At 34.3% G+C, this 21859-nt stretch overlaps 2 protein-coding genes and 1 pseudogene across 2 annotated transcripts; 2 read left to right on the plus strand and 1 right to left on the minus strand.

The window, feature by feature from the left end:
- The first annotated feature begins 1719 nt into the window (after positions 1 to 1719).
- Positions 1720 to 4506, plus strand: LOC145062999 (Haloacid dehalogenase-like hydrolase (HAD) superfamily protein). Its single transcript, XM_079010594.1, has 4 exons — positions 1720 to 1881; positions 2581 to 2752; positions 3131 to 3247; positions 4260 to 4506. The coding sequence occupies exons 1-4, from the start codon at positions 1772 to 1774 to the stop codon at positions 4386 to 4388; spliced, it is 528 nt and encodes a 175-aa protein (XP_078866720.1). The 5' UTR covers positions 1720 to 1771; the 3' UTR covers positions 4389 to 4506.
- Positions 4507 to 6791: 2285 nt separating this feature from the next.
- LOC145061358 (protein EXECUTER 1, chloroplastic-like) lies at positions 6792 to 10334 on the plus strand. Its single transcript, XM_079008798.1, has 11 exons — positions 6792 to 7529; positions 7630 to 7746; positions 7834 to 7899; positions 7987 to 8093; positions 8165 to 8930; positions 9019 to 9142; positions 9219 to 9388; positions 9466 to 9540; positions 9632 to 9724; positions 9843 to 9980; positions 10074 to 10334. The coding sequence occupies exons 1-10, from the start codon at positions 7041 to 7043 to the stop codon at positions 9933 to 9935; spliced, it is 2100 nt and encodes a 699-aa protein (XP_078864924.1). The 5' UTR covers positions 6792 to 7040; the 3' UTR covers positions 9936 to 9980; positions 10074 to 10334.
- Positions 10335 to 10378: 44 nt separating this feature from the next.
- Positions 10379 to 11790, minus strand: LOC145061359 (UDP-glycosyltransferase 91C1 pseudogene; annotated as a pseudogene).
- Between the last annotated feature and the right edge of the window lie 10069 nt (positions 11791 to 21859).

Consider the following 21859-nt stretch of genomic DNA (forward strand, 5'->3'; position numbering starts at 1 on the left):
AACAAACTAGAATTAACTATGATTTAAATAGACAATTTCAACAAAAATAAGGGTTTGGTGTAAAATCAATAAGGGAGAGATGGTTGACTTAAAGTTTCCTCACTTTGACTTTTGATGAACATATCATTAGAATCCATTGGTGCAATACTTTGATTTAAATCCTTAATTTGGCTATAGTAATCCAATGAGCTTGAGATTACTTAGACTTTTCTTAATTGTTGAAATGGCTAGAAAAGCTCATAACAATTTCCTTAGTCAAAGTCACTAATTCCAAATAGCATGTAATTAGTGAAAGTTAACTAGCATTAAGAACCAAAAAGTTACCAAATCCAAGAGGGGTCAAATGCTTTCACCACCATGTTGGAGGAAATGTTTTTATGATTGTGTGAAGCAAAAACAACACAAAAATCATTTGTTGCTTGCTAATTTGAGGATCCTTTACTTAATCAAGAAATTAGCCAACTAATCACCACAAACACATCTAAACTCATGAACTAAAACATACAAGTAGTGATAAGATGTTAAAACACAAAACATTCCCATAAAGACTTAAGAACATGTTCATGGATTGTTCAACATTCAACAAAAGTTCAAAGGATTAACCAAAAGTCAACCAAGATTAGTTTAGCCAAGCATGGCTAAACTCAAAGAAACAAAGTTAGAGAAAATTGTACCAAACATTAAGCAAGAATCAAGAGGTAAAAATATGATGTTCTTCAAGTGTTCTTGGCCTTCCAAAGTCTTCAAAACTCCAGAGAGAATCTCCAAAAATCGGATGTCCAAGAGTTTTCAAAAGATGGGCACCAACCTTCCTCAAATAGCCTTCCAAATGGATTTCCGAAATTGCCCCTGCAGAAGGTTGCGCGACCCGCGTGCTGCTGCGCGGGTGGTCCCTGAATGTAGCATCTTTGAGGTTTTGGGCCTCCATAGCTTAGCCCACTTGGCCCAGTGCGAGCCCAATCAGCTCCTAGCCCATTTTTCTTCAAGTTTTCTTCAATTTAAGCCCAATTTGGCTTCTCCAAATGATTCATAGCTCGTAAACTCGCCCGATTAATAATCTATGCATGCTTGAATATACTCCCGCATCTTGCAAATTTAAATGTTTATTTCTCTCCAAGCCTTCAAATAATCATCAAGCTCGCTCCATGCATCATCTCCACCACCCATCAAGCCTAAGATCCTTGTTTTCCACCAATTCCCATCGCTTTCCATACGTCCCGAACATTCCCGCTCCACTAGTCTCCATGAAATCTATAATAAAGCTCACGAAACTAGAAAGTGTCCGAAATAGTCATAAAATAACAAAAAGGAAAATATGCATGAAAATTAACTAGATTATGGATGAAATATGCTAAAATAAACTATAAAAAGATGTAAATAAAATGAAACTATCAGGTTTACAATTTATCTATATTAGGTCACTAAGGTTTTTTTTTTTTTTTGTGCGTATTAGACCAATATGGTTGTTATTACCGTTTAGAAATAGTCTTTTTTACCGGTTAAAACCGGTAAAACGACTATTTCTAAACGGTAATAACAACCATATTGGTCTAATACGCACAAAAAAAAGTTAGTGACTTAATACAAACAAACTGAAAACCTTATTACCCTCCTAAGTCATTATCCTTTGAACAACTTTAGGTCCGAAAAGATAACTCTCATGAAAATATTGAGGGGGTTTCTTGTAAAATGAGAGGTGATATATACATATGACTCGGGGTCGTTACTCGTTATTGGTCGTCATCTGCAATTGCAAACAGGAACGACGACCATGGGAGACGAGAAGCTGAAGAACGAAGCAATGGAGATCCTGGGATTATGTCAAGTCTTGCCTCGTTTAGTCGTCTTCGATCTCGATTACACTCTCTGGCCTTTCTACTGGTATATGAATATCTATAATCTTGCTTTCGTAATACGCCAAATTTCTATTTCATTGTTTGACTGTAAATTTTCGAGTATTGCCTTCTGTTTTGATGAGTAAATCTAATTCTATGCAACTTACCTATAATCCAAGTAAAAAGGAGTTTTATTTTTGTTAGTGTGTTTTTAATTGCATATAGTTTATCTAAAAGCTCAGTTAATTGTTCATGCCTTCTCCGATGTAAGATCCTCACTTTAGCTCAACGAATTGTTAGTTCCGGTCATTTAATTGGAGAAATGTCTTATATATTGACCATAATTTAGAAAGTAGTTGGAATTTATTTTTGCCTACATGTTTCTAGAGACGTTTTCATGTAAACCTAACATCGGTTTTTTCATTTCATATCAATGGAAGGGATTTCTTCGAACTGTGATTCAGTTGGATGTAATTGGGCTGTTCATTTCTTGAATGATAAGGTTTTAGGTACATTTACTTGAATGATTTGTTCATAGACATTCATAAAACCTTGGATTTTGCTCCATGGTGTTAATTCATTCGTTACACAAGAAAGATTCATGATTACTAATGCTTAAGGCCAACTAGTTTACTGGTTATATACATATTTGTGATCATTTCTAGATCTTTAGATATCAAATTCTTCAGTTACTCATGTTATATTTAGATTATATAAACAGATGATTTTTTGTTTTGAATGTTAGTGAATGTCGATCCAAACGTGAGATGCCATCTATGTATCCCCATTGTAAAGATATCTTAAATGCACTAAAGGACAAGGGAGTTAAAATGGCTATTGCCTCCAGATCACCAACAAGAGACATAGCAGAGACTTTCCTTGACAAATTGGGCATAAAGTCGATGTTTGTAGCACAGGTTTGTGAAAACTTGACCCTTTGAAAATATGTGTGAATAAATTATAGCAAAAGAGAAGACTTTTATTGGATGATCATTTATAAACCATTGATTATGAATTCTGGTTATCAGTACTTCATATGCAGCCTATTAAGAGTTAAGATGATGATCGTAGACTTAAATACTTTTATGAGTATTTAGAAAAGTTTCATGAACGAAATGTTAATCAAGGGCAATTATGTCATTTCTTGTTACTTACATTCCAAATCCTATGATAGAATTACACACCAAACATAAATATACAAAAACAAAACACATGACAGAATTCAATTCCTTCATATTCTAGATCCTTCAAATTACAATTCCTTTGAATGATAGCAATTCCTTTTGATGTTTCAGGAGATCTTTTCCAGTTGGAGTCACAAAACAGAACATTTCAAGAAAATCCAACTAAAGACTCAAATCCCATTTGATAAGATGCTTTTCTTTGATGATGAAAATCGTAATATTGAAGCGGTAAAAAATTCTTCCATTTACTCCCCTTAAATTGAAATACACACAATCCTTAAAATGTTGATAAGGTTCAATACAAGAAATAGCAAGGTACTTTCATTGATTATTTTGTTATAGCAGTCTACTTTCATTTTTTCTTTTTAAAGCATTGTACTTTGAAAAATCTTATTTTCATTGGTGTAATTTGATAGATTTTTTCAAAGTATAATGTTCTAATAAGAAGACTGATAAAAGTACAATGTTATAATTGGGTAGATTTTTTAAAGTACAATGCCTTAATAAGAAATAAATAAAATTAGGATGTTACAATAAACAAATAAATGAAAGTACGTTGTTATTTATATTGAACTAGTAAATGAACCAGCGCTTTGCTGCCAGTTTTTATGTGTTTTTGTTGCGTATTAGGAGTGAGAATTGAATAAACCAGTGACATTTTACAAAGTTCAAACTTCAGGGGGTCAAAGTAACATTTAAAAAAATAGAGGGGTGGAAAATGTATTTTTCAAAGTAGAGGAGTAAAAATCATGTTATATGTATATATACTACGGGGATGGGGGATAAGCACGAAAGTGTAGAAAAAGAAGGGGTAAAAGTGACATCTTACAAAGTTGAAGGTGGATGGGGGGGTGAAAGTGATATTTTAAAAGTAAAGGGATGAAAGATATCATTTTATAAAATAAAGGGATTGCAAGTGACGGATTAACAAAGTTGAGGGATTAAAGTTGCACTTTACGCATTGACAACTTGTACATTGTGCATTTAGAGTTAACATTTTATAAAGTCGAAGGTGGAGGGGTGAAAGTGATATTTTAAAAAATAAAGGGATGAAAAATATTATTTTACAAAATAGAGGGGTTGCAAGTGACGGATTATACAAAGTTGAGTGATTAAAGTTACATTTTATCCATTGACATAGTTGTACATTGTGCATTAACAATTGCACTGTTAGCTACATTGCCTTTGTCTCACAAACGAAAAACTTACATTTTATATATATTTATAATCCATCATGCAGGTTTCAAAAATGGGGGTGACAAGTATTTTGGTGAATAATGGGGTGACTTTTGGAGCCTTTAGGCAAGGGCTTACTGAATTTTCTCAAGGTCCAACTCCAAGTTCATCAAAGAGGGATAAGAAAAAGTGAATAAAAACACTTTAAAAAAAATACATCATTTGGATATTGTATCGATATTGTTTATGGTGATACAGATTTTTTAACTTGATTTGGATTTGATTTATGTATTAGAAAATGTCGTTTTACATATTCAATTGTAGTAGTAACTATTATTTGACCCAATTCACGATGATTTTTATAAAAGAATAATTTGAAAGAAAAATGAGGAAGTCGTTAAAGCGAAAAAAAAAATATATTTTTGATAGGTTGAACATTTGCAACTAGGTCCGAAGGCTTGTTGATCTTCAGGCGTCGAGTATGTTTGGTTAAAATAGCTGGTAGCTAAAAGATGGAAGTTGTATTTTTATTTGTCGCATAAATGTTTGACAAAAGTAATTGTAAGTTTTAAAATGTGTAAAATTATATAAAATGACATCCGGAAAACAAAGTATGTGTTTAAGGCAACTTAATAATTTGTTATAACAGACATGAGCTTTTCTTTTAACTTTATTTGAAGTATCTTTTGAATTAGGTGTTTTTTGTTCCAAAATAAAAGCTTTAAGTTCGTACTTTCAAATGAAGCATTGAGATTTTTTTTAGCTAGAAGTTACGGTTCTTAAAAGCTCTCAAAAGCTTATTGCCAAACCCCTTATATGACAACACATTTATTTTATGTTTTTGATTATATGTTTCTAAAAAATATAAACAAAATAAAATAACCGGTGAATAAATAATTAGATACTTTGGTGATAATGTTAACATGTGATTATTAAAAAAAAATATTATTTTAATCAAATAAAAAGTGGGACCTATATCCCTTGTAATTATTGAAAAAATAACATATAGTTATTGATTTTTTCAACAATTATCAATGTTACATGGGTAAAAGGGTTGTTGGATAGCCTTTAAATGGAAATATTCGAAGGTAACATTTGAACGAGTTAGCATTTAGTGTGATTGATTTTGTCTTGAATGGCCTTTGAACGAATCAAAAGCTCTAATGACCTTTAAACGGTTAAGAAGCCTTACTTTCTCTAAACCATTAAAAAATTGGTATCATTCAGCACTAAATCGTTAAATGAAAAAAAATAATTGTAAGGAAACATCTGGTGTTTAAAATGCAATTAGCCTTGTTCGACTATATTTGGTTGGTTTGCGTGTATAGTAGTGGGATTAAAAAGTAAATAATGATAAATGCCAGCATTCAGATGTATATTTTAAATATTCAAGAGTAAGGGAACTAGGTGGCTAGAACTATACTGTGAAGATTGAAACAATTTAGGTTGGAGGAAGTGGTGTTATTTAAACCGTACTCCCTCCCCCGCCACATAAGCGCCATGTCAAATTATACCACACAAGTGTGGTTTCTTGCCACACCAAGGGGGTGGTGCCACATTTTTATTTTATTTATTTTTTTGTTAGTTTGTTAACTATTTTAATTTAATAAAACTTATTTATTTAATAAAAAAACATAATTTAGAAAGATATAGTTCATTAATTAAAAATAAAAATACCATACATTACTTAACTTAAAAAAAAAACCTAAAAATTTAGAAAAACAAAGTAGAAACATAAAACCTACAACTTAAAAAAACACACACACGAAACGATTAAAAATTTGAAAAAAAACTAGAAATTAGTCATGATTGATGTAACGATTTTTCAAAAAAAAAAAAAAAAAAATAGAGAAAAGGAGTAAAGATATAGTAAAAGATTGTGTAAAAATATTGTGTAGAATTGTAATATATATATATATATATATATATATATATATATATATATATATATATATATATATATATATATATATATATATATATAGTAAAGTTTAAAAAAAAAAAATTAACCACAAAGACCATTTAACGGTCAAAAGCAAGTCAAAACCCAAGGACCAATCAAAAATCGCGGTATTCCATAGATGCACTGTGGCCAAGACCGCACCAGACCGCGGTCTAAGGGCGGTGTTCCTGGTCTAGGTGGCACAAAGTGCGGTCTGGGACCACATCCACACCCTTTAGCCTTATATCCATATCTGACAACCAACTTTCAAAAGCTAAACTTTTTACATTAACAATTTGTATGATATATAACTTTTGGAAGATTTTATGAGTTTTTATCTTTTAGCTTTAAAAAAAACGTAAAAAATAAAGATCATTTGACTTGATCGAATGAGCTTTTAGTTTATATTTTTAAACAAAAATTCCGTTTGACATCATGAATTAGATAGATGGTTTTTGGAAACTTTTAATTTTTTGGAGTTTTTAATATTTAATTTTTAAATAATTTTATACATTTAAAAACTAACAATTATACCTATAATCCTTATACCTATAATCTAACACTTTCCAGAAAGACAGATATTTTGTCAAAATTCCTACACTTACTTTTTAATTTAAAATCACAAAAAACATGTTATCGATAGACCGGTTATCGGCAATGACAACATCTGAAAGAAAAACCGGTCATAAACCCACAGCATCTCTGTCCGCTCCTGGATGCTCATAGACTAAGAACAATCATGCATTAACATTTGTACATCGTGCATCAAAGATCGTACATCAAATCGGATATCAGCAATTTCGATTCTGGAAAAACCTAACCCCATCTTCGTATCATCACTGTGCTGCCCCTATTGTATTGTGTAACCAAATTCGACGATACCATCGTCTCTAGCTCTCATTAATGGCGTCAATATCACCGCCGACGTTCCGTTCCTCCGCCGGTAGCTCCGTTACAAGCCCTCACAAATTCACCTACACAACCCCTAAGTTTACCACAACCAGCCGATTGAACCACCGTTCCTCTTATTCAACGAATCTATTTTCTCACTCTCTATCTAGGGTTTCCGATCCTTTATCCGTCTGTCGTTGCGTTAGTAACAGAGATATCGGTGACAACAACGATAACGATAAAGATAATCGTCGATGGGACTCGGTTTTTCAAGAGAATGTCAGGAATGCGATTAAGTGGTTTGAGGATTACATGACTGGATATCGGAAGTATCAGATGAAAGACGATGAATTGAAGAAGGATGATTCTGGTGTTGGTGTTGTGAAAATAGAAGGAGAGGTCGTGGTGGATGGAGATGGCGATACAGAATGGGATTGGGAACGCTGGCAGAAGCATTTCACTGATGTCGATGAGCAGGAACGTATCGTTTCTACATTGAAGGTACTTCTGTAAACTAATAGGAGAACATAGTATCAGAGATTAAGATGATAACTCTTGCTACAATAACCTTCATACATTGATATGTATATCATCATCACAGTCACATCTAAATCGTGCTATTGCCAAAGAGGACTATGACGATGCTGCCAGGATTAAGGTCGCAATTGCAGCTGCTGCTACTAACGACACTGTTGGCAGAGTGATGTCTTACATGAGAGTAAGAGAATGTTGTTATCCTTTAAATCAAGGATTATCACATTTACAGCCATGAATTCCTTATCTGTCGACCTTTCTAACTTTGCAGAAAGCCATAGAGGAAGAACGATACATGGATGCAGCATTTGTAAGAGATTATGCTAGTGCAGGTCTGGTGAGTTCCTGAACATTTTGAATTACATTCAACTTATTTACATGCTTTTGCTTATTGAACAATCCTGCTATTCAATTCCCAATTTAGGTCGGATGGTGGGCTGGACTTTCAGATGATAGCAAAGATCCATATGGTCGAATTATCCGTATAAGTGCAGAGCATGGAAGATACTTAGCAAGAAGTTATAGTCCTAGGTAAAGTAACAAGCTATTTAGTTATCTCAGAGAGTATGTGATGAAGGTTTGACCATTTCTTTGACTTTCAGGCAGCTTGCCACTGCTGCAGATGGAGCTCCATTGTTTGAAATTTTTCTAACAACAAATGAGCATGGAGAATACAGATACCAGGCTGTATACTTGAAACGAAATGAAGTTCCCCAAAAATTTCCAGTTGTATCCTCAAAGTCATCAGGTTTCATTAGCACCATGAATCCATCAGACACAATGGGAGAAAAAGATGATCTTTTTGTAAAAGATATTGAAGATACAGATGATGATGATGCTGACATGGCTGAAGAATCTGCATTTGAAAACATCTTGAGAGACATGATACCTGGTGCAAAAGATCTTAAAGTCAAAGTCCTGAATGTAACAACACCAGGAAAAATAGACAGGGATTTGATATCTAAAGTGGTTGAACAAATGGAGGAAGAAGAAGAAGAAGAAGATGATGAAGAGTCCGAGTTGGAAGACATAGATGGTGGAGATGAAGTAAAAAACGGAATCAGTGAAGAACAAGACAATCTTGATGAAGGAAAAAGTCAAATTGCAGTCAAGATTGTAGTTGGTGGCTTAGTACAAAAGATTTCCAGTAATACCCCTCGTAAAGATTTGATCCGTGTGCCAGCTAAGCTGGAGAAAAGGACACGTTCGTCATTTTCCTTTTCCTTAGAGAAAGAAAAACAACAGGTGTCCTCTGGGAATTCACAATCTTTAAAGAAAAAAGATGTTAAAATCCATGGTAATCGTAGCACAGACAGCATTATGCTTGATCTTGCCAAATCAATTGGAAAAGGAAAGATACCCATGAAGGTCAGTCAGATTACTGAAATAGGGTAAAACAAGAGGGGTATTTTTGACTTTTTGTCAAAATATATAATCTTTATAAAACATTTTACAGGTGCTTAAAGATGTTGGCCAGTTGATTAATCTTACACTTACCCGTGCTAAAAATCGCCAACCTTTATCTGGATCCACAACATTTAACCGAATTGAGCTTCCAACAAATAAAGATCCATTAAATGGTATTATCCATTATATTTTATTCATTATCTTATTTTATAATTTATTCATACTAAATTACAACTACTTTTTTTTTAGCATTGTACGTTGGTTCACATGGGCTGTACACTTCAGAAGTGATTCAATTAAGGCGTAAATTTGGTCAGTGGAAAGAAGAAGGCAGCATGAAAGAGCTTTCAAATCTTGAGTTTTATGAATATGTAGAAGCTGTTAAGTTAACAGGGGATGCTTATGTGCCAGCTGGACAGGTAAATAAATTTATTTTTCAATTGTTGATAGTTTTTTTTTTCTTTTCACATTATACCATTTTTTTTAATTGTGACAGGTGGCGTTTCGTGCAAAAGTCGGAACAAAGTATCAACTTCCTCATAAAGGGATCATTCCTGAAGAATTTGGAGTGGCAAGTTTTTATAAAATTCAAATTATGGAATTCCCTAATTCTATACTTTTATATCTTAAATTCTTAATTTATATTTTATTTTATTATTCAGATTGCTCGATATCGAGGACAAGGTAGGCTTGCAGATCCGGGATTTCAAAATCCCAGATGGGTTGATGGCGAACTTGTAATTCTAGATGGAAAGGTCTCACCTTTTTTTTCTTCTATCTTCATTATAATATAGTTTTTTTTTTTTTTTTTTTTGTGAAATAGTTATTAATTATTTAATTCTGAAATCTTCTTGTTTATTGATGTTTTTGCAGTATATTAAAGGAGGTCCTGTTGTTGGATTTGTATATTGGGCACCTGAATATCATTTCTTGGTGTTCTTTAATCAGTTAAGGCTGCAGAATTAAGACAGTTTTCACACAAGAAGTTTTAACATTGAATCAGATTTACAGGTAAGCTTTTTAAACTTAAATTTTTTTTAGGGGATATTCTCAAAATCACTATTATCATAATTCTGATCAAAGTTTTGGTTTACCCTTTTGTAGTGTGAGATGATTCCATCCTCTATGGAGTCATATGAGTGGATGAGTAAAGTGTTTTACCACTTGCTTTGACCTTTATTCACTGTAGCCACTTTTCCATCGACAAATGCAGCCATTGCATTTTGTAGCAATGCTGCATTTATTTCATGTACAGTAGCTATAAAGTAGACTACATGTTACTTAATGGAGGAATAATGGCACCACAATTACTTTTAATGTATATATAAGTTATGGGGAAAAAATAAAATTATAATATTTTTATTACTTTTTTTTTTAAATACATTTATGCTTGAATTGAAAGGATGAATTTATGATAAGGTTGTTTTGAACCTATTTAGGTAGCTTACAAACGAACTAATATAACCCTCATGAAGACTCTCATCCCCAAATACTTTTTTCATTTCCAAACCCTTTTTTCTAATCCATTCCCCTTTTTCTGATTCCATTACCAACTTCACCGATTCCGCCACTTTCTCTCTCCTAAACGACCCATCTTCATTTCTCTCAACTTCACACCCAATTCCCTTTTCCACCAGCAATTTACAATTAAGCCCTTGGTCAGCCACCATAGGCATAAGAATCAATGGGTGCCCAAACCCTAAACTCTCAACAATCGACCCCCACCCCGAGTGGAAAAGACACCCTCCAATTGAAGGGTGCGCCAATATCTCCATTTGTGGGACCCACCCAAGACAAATCACCCCCTTCTCAGACACTCTACTTTCAAAATCTTTTGGTAAAATGTCCAAACTACCCACCTCTTTCGGCTTCCGCAAAACCCAAATGAAAGAAACCCCCGAAAGCTCGATTCCGTGGGCCAACTCATGGATTTGTTCAACCGGCATTTTATACTCGCTCCCGAATCCGACAAAAAGTACCGATTTTGCCCTTTTTGCGTCTAACCATTTAAAAGTTGTCAACCAAGTTGACTCGATTACTTCCTCTTTTTTTCTCTCTGGTGGAAGTACCCCCAGGGGCAAAACCGTCTTTTCGTAAAGCTTTTCGAGAAGATCGATGTACTCCCCTTCGAACTCTTTACAGCTTCGAATTATTACAAACTCGGATTCTTCGATTACTTGACTTATTCGTTGACCGCTTGACTTTCCGGATGCATCCGGAACATGTAAGTTCCGGAGCATCGTCGGAGCATAATCCGGCCGGTGAGCCACCATGGAACGGAAAGTAAACCACTCCGGTGCCACCGTGAATGCTGCCGGAGTTTTCCGTTTATGCCCCCACCTCAACTCCTCCGGTGGGCCCATGTACGCCAGAGTGGCAGCAGTGTACACACTAAAAAAAGCGGTTTTCGCCCCGAACTTGGCGGCAATTTTGGGGACCCAAAATGAAGAAAAATCTATAAAAATAAAATCCGGTGGATCGTTTTCGAGTATTTTTTCAAATGATTTCTGTAAGTTGTCGTGGGCTTTCTTTAAATAAGGTGTTTCTTCTTGTTGGATGTCAATGGTGGCCTCACAGTTTTCAGGTAGACCGTTGACTTTTGGTAATATGATTTCGATTAGTTTGATGTTGGTTGAAAGATTCGTGGGAATTGAGGGTAGTCTTTTGAGGTTTTTTGGGGTGGAAACGAATGAGATTTTGATACCATGTGAGGCAAGTTTTTTGGAGAGTTCGAGAAATGGGAGCATGTGACCGAAGGCTAACCATGGGAACATCATCACGTGACATTGTTGGGTTCTCATGTATGTTTTTTTTTTTAATTGTGTGTGTTGTTGTGAATGGATAGGATGTATTTGTATTGTGTTTTTTTATGTGGTTTTGGTGGGTTCATGATCTTTATATGGGTGAGTTATTTTAGAAATGCGTGCACAATCTTTTGGTTTGTATGTAGTATGTAGGAGTATACCATTGTTTGTAGGCGAAATAGAGGAATTAACAGGAGAATTGGAATTCAACTCTGGTAAATTCTTTTGTTTGGCTGTAAAAGTGTTAGGAGAATTAAATCTTGTTGGAATTGGTGAAATAGAATTTATCAAATACGATGTAGGATCATAACATTTTTTTTGCTAAAATTCAAATTCTAAAAGTTGTAATACGCTTTGTAGTGTCGTAGCAAATTGATAAGCTATTTTATTTTTCTAATATTTTTAAATTATTATGTTTGTCAAATCAAAAAATAATAACTGATAAGTTAGTTTTTTTAAAAAAAAAAACTATTTTGATTAGTCTTTAAGGAGTTTTTCTAAAACTTCCCACATATATTTTTAATTAATTATAAAAAAACATATTTTTTTTTAAATGTCTTTTTATGTTATTTTATATTTTTCAGCTAATTTATTAGTTAAATTTTACCAAATGTCATTTTTTGTCGGCTTATAAACTATCAACTGATCATGGTTTAATCAACCGATTTATATGCGGGTATCTAATGTAGTTATATTATATAAATATATATAGGTTTTTACTATTATTTGTAATATATATATATATATATATATATATATATATATATATATATATATATATATATATATATATATATATATATAAACTATGCAATTACACTTATATTTAACAACTTGAATACATATAATAAAAAATATATAACATAATTGTAGATTTACATCAAATGCAATACATTTTTAAAAGTGTAATATGAACGATTACTAACAACAAATAAATATAAATACTCAAAGGTTTTATGCTGATAAAAAAGACATAAAAAACTATGCCTTGCAAATTTTTTTTGGACATCGATGTTATGCCTTTGTGCTGCCATCACATATTTTTGGAAGCGACGTGATTCTTCGACTTAAAAAATTGATTCATATGTGTTCATATGAGGTACAACATCTTTATATCTGTTGTATAAATTAGTAAAACATATAATTTTTATGAATGAATCAATTTTTTAAAATAGAATAGTCGCATTCCTTTTAAGAACCATGCTACAACTTATGGAATTAAGTTTTTATTCTTTCATCCCTCTTTAAATTTACATAAGTATTCATTAACTAATAACTATTTGATTTCTTTTTTCTTGAAGAACAAAGAATTATTAAAAAGTCAATTTTAGTATTTGTACAAGTATTTAAAAATGCCTGCCAACAAAAGGTTAATAAAAGGACAAGTTTGCGATTTATGAAATGCTCAAATTTACAAAAAACCGTTTTAGTTTGGATTTTTTGGGTTTAACTTTCTTTATTATTATTTAACCATTTAGATTTTGATATATACTCCATTTTTTAAAATATTATATACAATTTTAAATTCTATAGTTTGGTATTTGTTCAGTTTAGACATCCAAAGAAAAAAAAAACATAATACGTGACAAAATATATTAAGGTTAATGGAATTTGGGTTTTACATAATTACAAATCGAATAGATATATACAAAAGAATGTAATTGACTTTCATTTCATTTTTACCAAACAATATATATGTGACAAAATTCAAAATATCAGACCTTTGGATTTTCAGCTTCTTTGCTTATAGCAATTCTTCCCAAAAAAAACTGTATGTGGAATCTTGATATAAGTATGGAAACCATGACAAAGTACAAGATAAAAAAAAACTTGATTGTAATGACAAATTTTCAAAAGTTGTTGTGAGTATACAACAAGATGATAACAGATTGGAATTTGATCAGTTTTGAAGCACAGATTACAATACAAAGCTACAAACACAAATTATGATAAATGATACAAGAACATAACAGTGATAAAAACATTTGAAGCGATCGATTATACTGCTGCTGTGGGAGTGGGTTTGAGAACAATTTCAACATTATCATGAACACCTTGAAGAAGCAATTCACCATCATATGTCAGCAATTTACGCCTCTTCGCTGCTCTCAATGTCCCAACCAATGCTTCAAATATGTTCGCACATCTATCATCGTGGAAGAGCACACCGAATGTCACCTTCATCAACATACAACACATTTAATGACGATAAATCGGATGAAAATCGAACTTTATTGTCGAGAAACAGATATGACAAGATCGAATTGCAAAACATCAGGAGCTCGTCTGCTCGAGATCTTATATCCATTGGTAGATTGTTAAATCTCAAGGTTTTAAACATGGCCAATTTCAGCTCATTATATAGATCGAAGCCCTAAATTATCGGATTGTTCAATACTGAATTAGATCGCGACAGAAATTCATCACAGATCGGCGATAGTCAGAGGTATGAGACTAGATCCATACCAATTTTGCAATATGAAACAGTATTATGTAAATCCAGAAGTATGAAGCGGATTTAGAGGAATTTTCTCCGAAAATTGAGGGGAAAAGAAAATTACCTTGTAAGAGCCATCGTCTTGCTTACTGCCGAGTCTTTGGATCTCTACTTTGAGTTTTTCAACTTCTTCTTCTACATTCATGGCTGTGTTTTAGCTTTGTTGGGTTTTGGGTGTTTATCACGTTGAGAGTTATTCTCCTGGAGTATATATATGCACCATTCACCATTTGGGATTGTTTACACTTTACGGGTCATACTTACATAAGGGAAAATTGAATTAATAAGCCGTTAATTATTTATTTATTTATTTTTATTTTTTAAGGTAAAACGTCTGCAGTCTGCGGATGACTTCTACAGTAGAAGAAGTGAACCAAACGTCTGCAGTCTGAAAGAAAAATAATAGTATTTGTTTTTTAATACAGACAGTTAGAATAAACTAAAATCTAATTAAACTTATTAAAAAAAACTTAAAAGAATTTTTCAATAATTTAATTACTTTATTATAGATAATTAACACATGTATATCAACTTTTATGTATTATTATATAAAAAATGAAAATAAAATTATATATATTTGATAAAAACTAACAAACTTTGGTCGTAAAGTTATAAATAAACATTATAATTAGGGATAAAAGATTTAACACATAAATTTGATAGAAATAAACTTTGATTTTAAATGAAATTTTTCAAAAATTTTATTTTGCTTTTTCAATTAAATCAACTAAAAATTGGGCATAAATATTTTTCTTAAGAAATAAATGATACTGCATTAAATAATGTTTTATAAAATTTGACACAAAAATATATTACATAATATTAAGATTTTTTTCATGTCTATATAAACAGCTTCAATGACCTTATTGTAATTAAATTTTATTTATAAATTCGTCAAAAATATCATGATTGTATCGTCAGACTTTTTTCTTTTAGTATTGTAATTTTTTTTATTAAAAAAATGTTTATAATAGATAAAGTTGAAATAAATCCAAGTTTAAAAAAATAAAATAAAGATATATGTGTTTTTTTAGACTAGAAGATGTTTGAAGACTGTGGTTCATATATGCGTCAAGAAGAAGACACACATACATTTTAGGTCTGCAGTCTTCAAAAAACAAACAGTCTGCGAATCTTAATGTCTGCACGTGGTCTGTGCCGCGCAGACAGAAGATCCCAAGAAGATCTGCAGACAAAAAACAAACAACATCTAAAATTCTTAACGAGATAATTTTTTCAAAAATATACTTTTATCCGGTAACCCAAGTTTACGTGGTAATTCATATAGATGACTTGTAGGCCGAGTACGGTTTCATGGTTTAACTATCGGTAAACGACATTTCAAGATTCTCACCCCTTTAATGATAGAAGGTAAATGACAACAAATTCTTCCGTTTTCTTCAAGTTTCTTCCATATTTGACCATTAATTCATATTAATGATGGTTTATTTGTGTTGTAATGATTCTGTTATGGAGTGTACTGCCCAACATAACAAACCATGCATATTTGGCCACATGATTATGAAGACGGTCACTTGGACGGTGTAGCAATAGACGTTGAAGAATAAGACGATTTCAAAAGCAAAGCAACTAACATATACCATGAGGATTTTCTAAACACACTATGTGAAGCAAATGACAACTTGTAACATTCGGATCCCGAGGTAATTGAAATTCCAACTAGGGGTGGGAATTATTTGGTCCGGAACCGAAAAACCAAATCGAACCGAAATCGATTTCATACCGAACCATATTCAAATTCGGTGTTTGGTTTGGTTTGAGACCAAACCGAATTGTAAATTGGGTTTTTGGTTCGAGTTTCGGTCTCATGAAGTTTAAACCAAACCGAACCAAAAAACCGAATTTCATAAATCAATTAATTAAAAAAATATATTTTTTATATTTTATATTAAATAAAAGTATTAATTATAAATTAAAAATCATTTTAACCCATTTACTCTTTGGATCATTTTGAATGAAACTTTAGATCTTTCTGTTTGTAACTTTAGGTTTCTATGTTAAAAACATTTTATTTTATATTTGAATTTTTTTGAAGTTAATATTTGGTTTTCTCGGTTTTCAAACCGAACCAAACGGAATTAGAATTCGGTTTTCGGTTTGGTCTAGAGAATTTGAATTCGATTTGGTTCGGTTTTCGAGTTGGACAAAAAAATTTCAAACCGAGGAAACGATTTGAGGAAACCAAAAAACCGAACAGATTTGCACTCCTAATTCCAACTTTTAAGCATTTTAAGGTTTGCCACAGCGTGAGGAAGGCACCACTACATGGTGCTTCAAGAAAACCACGGGTTCATTTAAGCCGCTACAACATAGCAATATATGGTCACATCGTGGCAGATGGCAAATGACAAAACCCTATTTTTGGGTTTTGCTCCATATTTAAAGGAATGAGGAGGTTAGAGTTTGCTCACCCTCAGCCTCCATCAGCCTCTTTGAGATTTGTGAAAACACTAATCCCCTCCAAATTGTTTAAACCTTGTCTTGGTGTTCTTTGAAGCCATTAAAGGAAGAAAGAAGAATAAGTGAGCTAAGAGTCAGCAATCAAGTCTCCATCTTTGGTTATAGCAATCTTCTGGACCTTTGTAAGTGTCCAAGACTCGACTTTTATCATGATATGTAACGTCCCGAAAATCACAGTAAAATTTTTCATTTTTCAAAACTAATCCAAAACCAAAAGTGTTTAGAAATCATAGTTTCCAAAAGTCATAAAAATGAATCAGAGTATCCCAAAATCATAATCTCATAGAATCCAAAATGATGTGTATGATCAAGCCTTCGCCTTATCCCGATCATCTGAAGTACCTAAAACATAAAACTAAAATTGTAAGCACGAAGCTTAGTGAGTTCCCCCAAAGTACCACCACACAAACAAATAACATATACAATCATGTATGTTAGGTCCAATCAGTCATCGGACTAGAATTGTAACATCCCAAAAATCAAGGATAAAAATTTCATTTTTATTATAATCAAAACATAGATGTAAATTGATCCAAACATTTAAAAACATTTCTAATTAACACAATTATCAGAGTTGAATCCCAAAATCACATATTACGAAAAACACAGGTGTATGCGTTACGATCAAGTTGGGCCCTTCACTTCCTAACTGGAAGTAACTGAAACCAAAACCACAAACTATAAGCACGAAGCTTAGTGAGTTCCCCAAATACCACATATAATGCAAACATACTTTCAGGCATATATGGGTCCCCGATCTACCCTGCCGAGCATATCTGGGTGCCCGACCTACCCTTGTTAGGCATATATGGGTGCCCGACCTACCCTTCGGTCTTATTCCAACCGATTACGGGGTCTATCCCACCTCCTACCACTACCATATAAAATCATGCATATCTCACATAAACATCAAACAATACCTTCCACCTTAATAATTATCACAAAGACAATCATTAAGCTATATCAATACTAGTGGGTCGGACTTGGTGCCTTCGACTCACGAATTCAACGAATGGAGACTCACGTTGAATGCAGAAGCTCACTAAAATAAATCCTTAGCTACTGCCCTGGCGACTTCCCAAGCTATCAATACCAAAATATCACCCAATTAGCAATTGAGTTCTAAACCATGATCCATAATCAAATCTTGGGGAATAATGACCATTTTGCCCCTGGCCCAACAAGACTCTCAACTAAGGCCCAAGCCCGAAACCAAACAAGCCCAAAACCATAAGATCCATAAAAGCCCACTAATGGACCAATTTTCCAAATTGGGCCAAAACCCTTACATAGGCCTTTCCTAAAGCCCATTTACTTTTTCTGAACCAAAACACATAATCATCACTAGCCCAACAAAACCCCATGCAATACAAGCCCATAAGATAGCCTGAACCCGAAATGGCACCACAAGGCCCATTTACCCCAATTAGGCCTAAATCCATCATGGACCTATCCCGAGAAGGCTCAATATCCAAAAAGGCCTAAAATACTAAATGGTCAAACCTAGTCAACTCCTGGTCCAAGGCCCAAAGCCCAAAAAGTCAACAAACAAGATGAGTCAACCAGGCCAAGTACGCCCTGCATACTCATCTGGTATGCCAAGCGTACACCCTTTAGGGTCAATACGCGCAGCGTATCAGGTGGGTACACCCAACGTACTCCCCTGGACTCCAAACTTCTCCAATAAGCACTTAATCACTTCAAACCTTGCTCCAACTCTCCAATCTGATTCCTATGGATGATCTTTCAAGTAAAGTTCGCTACTTTAATAGTTTGCATGGATTAATGAGACTGTAGAGCTCAAAATAACTTAATGGATGGTCTTGACTCATGCATGAACTCAAAAACTCCACAAATCTTGAACCTTTATGAATGAGGGGCCCTTACAATGTCCAAATCTATTAGATTGAGCTCCTAAAACAACCTTAGCCCACCAAGACCAAGAAAAGGGACTAAAATGGCCAAAAACAACCCAAAGTAGATCTATGAAATGAGAAGACAAGATCAAAGCTTTTTACCTCCAATGGACTGCAAAAGATGGAAAACCTCTGGATCTACAAGCTCCTTTCCCAGTGGTGATTCTTCAAAAAGCTCCAAGCTCTTCAAAGTATGCAAAAATGCTCAAACATCCTTCACAATGACTTAAATGCTCCAAGATATGGCTAAAGGTTGTCTTCTAAGGTTTAGGAGGCTGAGGGATGGATATAAGATGAGGCTCATGAAAGAAATGAGGCTTAAATGGGGTCAAGGGTCTTAATTTAGGGTTTCATGGATGAAGGGAGTATGCCCTGCGTACCCCTTGGTATGTTAAGCGTACTTAAAGACCACCCGCGTCCATTTTCCATAGCTACGTTGGGCGTACTCACGCGCATGCCACTTTGCATGCATGGGACTAATTTGCCAAATGTTTCCCATTAGGGGCCAAAACTGTCAATAACTTCAAAATGCCATAACTCCCTCATCATAGGTCCGTTTCCAATGAACCTTATATCCACAAAAAGGTGGTGAGAAGCCCTACGCTCCTAAAAACACATCCAAACCTTAAAACCTCCCGAACAAAACCCAAAAACCATAAAAGATCGAGATATCCAATTACGATTATACACTTGGCCTCCGAAGACACAATCAAACACTTGGATCACTTATACTATGACACCCACATCTGAATTGGGCCAAATCCTTCCTTTCCTAAGGCCCTAAGCCTCATGACAACCGATGATTGGGCCACAACACTGATCAATGGAGAAAATCTAAAACTGAGTGTTACAACTCTTCCCCACTTAAATTAGATTTCGTACTCGAAATCGCTCCTTACTAACACCCATAACACAACAAAAAATCTGAGGAATGCAGCCGAAGATTCTGCGCATGAGACAACCTTCTCACGACAACCGAAACCTCAACCGAAACTCCCATCCCGAGGAAAAACAAGCTTAAGCTCCCGCAAAACCACTTCTACCTTCCGAGATCTGAAACCTATAATGGTTTGACTCCCCGACAGACCGCCTATGCTGAAATGTTACCATACCAAAACCTCATCGAATAACAAACCAGTCATAACATTTCTAACCTGATGCACCATATGAAAACAAATCTACTGACCATAAACAACTACAGGATACTTTCACTTGGCAGAAGGCTCAGATAATCCTTCGAGTAGAAGATTCATCCCTGCAATGGTTAGACTCAAACAAGAGCTGCGCAACAGGGTTAAATCAGTTACTCTGAGATATCCTTAGGTCCACTCAATCATCGGACTGGAATACCCTTGGGTCCACTCAGTCATCGGACTGGAATACCCCCGGTCTGTTGGCTCACACACATAGCATTAAATCCTCAACCCAAAACCATAACACGTCGAAATATTCATAACGGAATAACACATAACCATTCGACATATAAACAGACATATCTACAAATCACTACCGCATAGCAAAATCCTATATACCAGGACACAGATCTTACAGATCACTACAGCATAACAACATCCTATATACCATGATACATAACCTAGTGGGCCAGCATTGGTGCCTTCGACCCACAAGTAGAGTGATGAAAACTCACATATCAGTCTGAAAAGATAACTGAACACAGCACAACTCCATACACCAACTCTACTGGTCACCTATACAACAAACAATGACCTTGCCTCAAACTATTATCCAAAATACCCAAAATACCCTTAGTTCATACTTAATCAAAACCCTGGTCAAAGGTCAAAGTCAGCAAGTCAAACTTCAGGCTGAGTACGCCCAACATACTCAGCTCGTACGCATGGCGTACTCACTGTCCAAAAATGAGACTCCATACGAGTACGCGCAACGTACTCGGTCAGATGGTACTTTTCCATTAAGTGCTTATTATCTTATATCATTTCATCCAACACTCAAATCTAGACCCATAACATCATTCTAAGTCATAAAGTTCCCACCTTTATGACTTTTCATGTCTAGAAAAGGCCCAAAAGTCAAAACCTTAACTTATTAATCCATTATAACATCATAACTCTTGCATGGAAGGGATATAGTGACCAAGATCACATTTTTATGGTTCCTAATAGCTCCATAATGGATAAATTTTCGACCTTATCCATTAGAATAATCCAACCAACCAAGATCTAGTCTTTAACTCTCAAGGGGACCAAAATGCATCTTTTTCAACTTAATCCATTAATTCCAAGCCTCCAACCTTCAGATCTGAATCAATATGATGTTTAGATGGATAAATTTTCCAACTTTATCCATAACAATGTCACAAACTTTCAAGATCTAAACTTTATGCACTTAAAGCAACCAAAAGCTGATAACACCCAAAACTAGCTAGATCTAACAAATATATCATCATTATTCAAACTTTATACCTCCAAAAGAAATATCAATGTGAACAAGGTCTGGATCTACAAGCTCCAACGCAACCAACACTTCACTAATGAGATCTTTCTTCTCCAAGATGCACTAAGAACACTCCAAAGCACTTAAGAACACTTTTTTTTTGCTCACAAGGCTCAGACTAGGGTTAGGGTTTCAAGGAATGACGTTGAAGGGGTGGAGGCTGAGATTGGAAAGGGTTTGGGGGAATTAAGGAGCTTAAATAGGGCTCAAAACCCTCAAATTAAGGTTTGGGGTCTGATCACGTACGCCCAGTGTACCAGGTTGATCCCCTCACAATCTGCCTTGTCTAGTACACCCAATGTACGCGGCTTAACCCAAAATTGTGCTAACTTCAAACGATCGTAACTTCTTCGTTCCAACTCCATTTTCGACATTCTTTATATCCACAGAAAGGTGTTGAAGAGCCCCACAATATTATCTAAATACCTTGAACTAAAAACTTCTAGAATAAAAATCCATATTTCATGCAAAAACCCGGCCTATGACTTTTCCTTTTTTACCCTTCAGCCCAAAACACAATTCAAGGGTTAAATATCTTAACTATCATTACCTCCTTCCACAAGGACTAAAATTTGCCTCCTTAAGGACCAAAGCCTTACACAGTCAACTTCTGGCCCATGGTCCAGAAATGGTGGTAACAGGATGTTACAATTCTCCCCCACTTAAAATAGATTTCGTCCTCAAAATCAGTTCCCACTTCCACTTCATGATGTAACC

The sequence above is a fragment of the Lactuca serriola genome, chromosome 7 (assembly GCF_051521515.1).
Source record: "Lactuca serriola cultivar US96UC23 chromosome 7, Lser_US96UC23_V15, whole genome shotgun sequence".
Classification (NCBI taxonomy): Eukaryota; Viridiplantae; Streptophyta; class Magnoliopsida; order Asterales; family Asteraceae; genus Lactuca; species Lactuca serriola.